Source organism: Typha angustifolia, chromosome 12 (assembly GCF_048772165.1).
Source record: "Typha angustifolia cultivar Huaian chromosome 12, ASM4877216v1, whole genome shotgun sequence".
Lineage (NCBI taxonomy): Eukaryota > Viridiplantae > Streptophyta > Magnoliopsida > Poales > Typhaceae > Typha > Typha angustifolia.
The window spans coordinates 3490990-3495122 of record NC_133250.1 but is presented as its reverse complement, the minus strand read 5'-3'; the positions used below and the strand labels follow the sequence as shown (position 1 = coordinate 3495122).

General features: G+C 36.6%; 1 protein-coding gene across 1 annotated transcript; it reads left to right on the top strand.

Moving 5' to 3' along the window:
• Window positions 1–200: 200 nt before the first annotated feature.
• Window positions 201–3851, top strand: LOC140771576 (uncharacterized). The gene is made up of 5 exons (XM_073113128.1): window positions 201–620; window positions 698–795; window positions 1180–1467; window positions 3261–3309; window positions 3401–3851. Exons 1-5 carry the CDS (start codon window positions 292–294, stop codon window positions 3504–3506), a joined length of 870 nt encoding a protein of 289 aa, XP_072969229.1. The 5' UTR covers window positions 201–291; the 3' UTR covers window positions 3507–3851.
• The last annotated feature ends 282 nt before the right edge of the window (window positions 3852–4133 follow it).

The window sequence follows — 4133 nt, the reverse complement described above, 5'->3', positions numbered from 1 at the left end:
GATGTTTGGAATTGATTTCATTTGCTGCGGTTCTTTTTCTCTCTAGTCCAAGCCTTCAAATACTAAAAACACAATATATATATATATATATATATATATCTTTTCCCCTGTGACATGTAAATCACCTATCTGGCTCATTAATTGGGGTTACAGCCCAACTAAGGCCTCAATTCTACCCTAAAATGCCATCCATGGGCGGCCCGGTTCGTTGCACACCGCTAACAAAAACAAAAACAAAAACAGCGGAAGAGCGTAGCCGCTCCTCGCCGTCTCCCCGCGAGCCGCATCAAAATGACAAAGAGAGGGAAGAAGAGCAAGAAGACGAAGGCAGACACCGAAACAGAGGAGGACGACCGAAACCCTAACTCCGACGTCGCATTTTCGTCTCCTGATGTCGCCTCGCCTGCAGGGGAGAAGGAAGGCCAGTTCCTTCTTGGGGCCCCGGCTTTCGTCGAAATCGGCAACGGCCGGTTGCGCTGCGCCGAAAGCGGGCACGAGTTGCTCGCCAAGGACAAGGGGTCCTACGCCTCCTCCAGGGCTTGCCGCCTCGCGCTCATCGACGCCGCCGTCGCCCTCAGGAAGCCACCTCTCAGTGCCTTCGAACCCCATCCTACGTCCAAGTAGTTGCCCTCTCGCGCTGTCTGTCTTTGTTGTTTGGTTGGTTCTCCTTTTTATTGTTTAACTTGGTTTGGTGCAGATCGAAGTTGGTTTGCAAAATCACGTCGGATGTAATCAATAAGACAGAGGAACATATCTGGAAGCATATCAATGGAAAGAGGTTCCAGAACAAATTAGGTAGAATATTTTTGGCCAAATTTTCAATTGTTTAAATAACAGCTTTGTTCAGTTTGTATTGGATTAAAGGGGATTAAGTTCATTAATTATTTTGCATTTGCTAGTAATTTCCCGTAATTTTGGTAAGTTTCTTGGCCTTTGAGAGTGTCAAGATATTCTCTTACGATCCACTGGGCATCATACCCATTGTGAACTGTAGAAGTTTTCTTCGACAGAATTGTTTATATGCCCTTATGCTTATCTAATCGGCTCGCTTAGTTAGAACTCTGGAATTGTAAGTAAAGGAATTGTTGGAAAACTGTCTTTGTTTATATTGTTCATCATAAGTTGTCGATTGATAACTGTGACTTATTTTAAGAATTTCGAGTTCATTTTTGACAACAGAGCAGATGGAACTAGAAAAGTTGGCCCCAGAGGAATCAGCGGAGAAGGTAATAAAAGAATCAAAAATATCATCTAAGTCAACCAAGGCTCAGCAAAAGAGGACTAAGAAGAAAGAAGTTGATGAAAATGTTTCTTTAGCAAAGGAAACAGATTCAAACATCACGGCATCAGAAGAGGTTGATTTCTGGATCCCTCCAGTTGGAAGTCGTTGGGACTTTGATGATGGAAGAGATCGGTGGGAATGCCCTACAAATATGGACGATGAAACAGATGAAGGCGCACTCTTAGGTAATAGAACATGCCTTTTACTTTGCAAAGACTTGAAATTTTTGTTTAGTTTTGATAATTTGATAATTTTCAGTGATGGCATCTCTCTTTGCTTTTATATGTGTGATCGACGTAAAGTTCTACAAATTAGTGAAATACTGAAGCTTTGTCAAATTTGTTAACATTTTAGTATTCTATATTTTTACTTCTTATCCAATGGAGTACATTTTTATTGATTTTTGTTAAATAAGATTTTTGAAGTTTCTATGTTACTAAGATTATAAAGTTACAGACTAATACTTCTAATGTTGAAGAAATACTCTGAAAGGACTAGTCATGAATAATGCATTACACATAAAAACAACAGATTGTTCTTTAAATGATTGTGCATTGATATTAAGATGAAGACACTAAAGAGGGCAGTGTGAAAGCTAAATTAGCTTTTGTTTGCAACATTGGTTTTGGTCCATATTTGCTAATATTTATTAGTGGAATTGCCCTGCAAATTATTTGCTTTTACATCTTTGTTAAATCCATGAATAAAGAGGGCAGTGTGAAAGCTAAATTAGCTTTTGTTTGCAACATTGGTTTTGGTACATGTTTGCTAATGATTATTAGTGGAATTGCCCTGCAAATTATTCGCTTTACATCTTTGCTAAATCCATGAATTAGTCTTTCTGTTAATAGTTTCTTCTTGCCTTTTTCATTGTTCAGGATCCCATCTAAAATCTAAATTCATCTTAACTATTTATGAGCTATTAATTAGCTTTCAATTATAACTTTCTCTTTAGTGTTAAATTGCAACATGTTTATCTTAATGCTATAAATATTTAGTTTAAAGAAATGATATGTTGCAAGTTCAAAAATTAAGCCATTAACACACTAGGAAAGACAGTAAAGATGGTGTGATGTATATATATATATATATATATATGTATATATATATATATATGTTTCATTTTATTCTCTTTTTTTCACTAAACCTGATAAATTGCAGTCCAATTCAATGGCGTTTCACTTTAAAATGGTCTTTTAATAGAACTTTTATATTTCTAGCTGATAATCTGAACATCATTAAACATAGGAACTTAACATGTAATGACTAGTTCATTTAGGGATTCTTGCTTTGAATCTTAACTGATGATGAGTTGAGCGGATTCCCTCAATTTATAGGTTGTGTTACGGAATGGTCTCCAGAGAATTGTTCAGTTTGTAATTAAGTGTTTGTTATTGAGAGGCACAAGGTAACTTCCATCTAACATTTTTGGTTAGCATTGGGTTGAGGCTGAAAGGAGAGTCCTGGTTTAATTCTAAAGCTGTATACCCAAGCTGGAGTTCCAATGGATCGGAAACTCAAAGTAGGTAATGAGAAGATAACAGAACGTGGGAGTCTAAGAAGAAGTCTTGGTTGTTATATCTATTTTAGCTAGCTGGTTTGATGACTTCTCAAGATTGAGTGGACAAACTTTGTAGATTTTCTTTTTATTATGTTCACAGTCTACTTATTTAATAACAGCCAATGGAAGAATATATTGGATTTTGATGCTTCTGGGTTGTGTAGTTGTTCAAAATTCAGATGAATTTGAAAGAGTAATGGGTGTAACAGTACTCAAGTTGTTGTTTATAACTTTATATATCTGGTTGCATCTCTTCAGCTAATTAAAAGAGTTGAATTACAAGGCTGATAAGGATAACTTTTGCACAATAAAGCTTAAGAGTATTCAATGTTTGTCTTTCGTAATCTGTTGCCTGTTCAACATCCTTGTTAGTGTGATAAAAAATAAGCTTACTTTATTTGCTACATTTTGCATCAGATGGAGTGGATGAAAAGGTTGAACATGAATCAGCGGACCTCCCAAAGAGGTTATCTGAGCCTTCTCTAGATTTTTACCTTCCAGCTTTTTAAATACTTTTCTAACTCTTTTCTTTTGCCCTTCCATATAAAATTCTGTAGAAGGAAAAAGCACATGTCAGCGGATGGAGGATGCGGTAACTCATCTTCAAGGAAGAAGAAAATCAAGAAGAAATCTGCAAGTGTTCCAAGTGATAACCCGGTATAAGATTCTGAAGCGACATCCATTTGCTATTCTAGTCTAGGATGCTTGCATATGTATACGCTTCACCCTGACTTGGGCTGCTTCAGTTTTCTTCTTTTCGCAAACCTCTCCCCCTTCCTCTAGTCTGCATTCAAAAAGGCAAAGAATATCTGGTTTTATCTTTTTGCAATGAGTTTAAACAGCCATTTGTTTTGGGTCGCTGTCCAGGCCCCAACCATTCCATGATAGAATTAGCATTTGGCCCCTCTTCCATTTCTTCCGGGTGTGCAAGTGTCTTGTTTCTGGAAATTTGCTGAGGAACTGAAACTATTATATTGTTTCATATCAATGCATCTTAAGTTGTTTTCATCTTTAGCTATCAAGCTACCAGCTTTGTTACTGTTAAACAATGAAAAGGCTCGCTAGGCCACGAATTATGCTATGTTGAAGTTTTCAAAAGTTGGAATTGTTTGGTTTATTTAGCAGCCAATCAAACTGCTAACGGTTTGGTTGTAGAATTTGATAAGGGGATAGATCATCCCTAGGAATATCCGATAACATATGTTTTAGAATTATTAATCTTATATTTTAATTTTAGTTTACTGATTATTTCATGCAGGATTATGAATGAGATAATTAAATGTAATTATA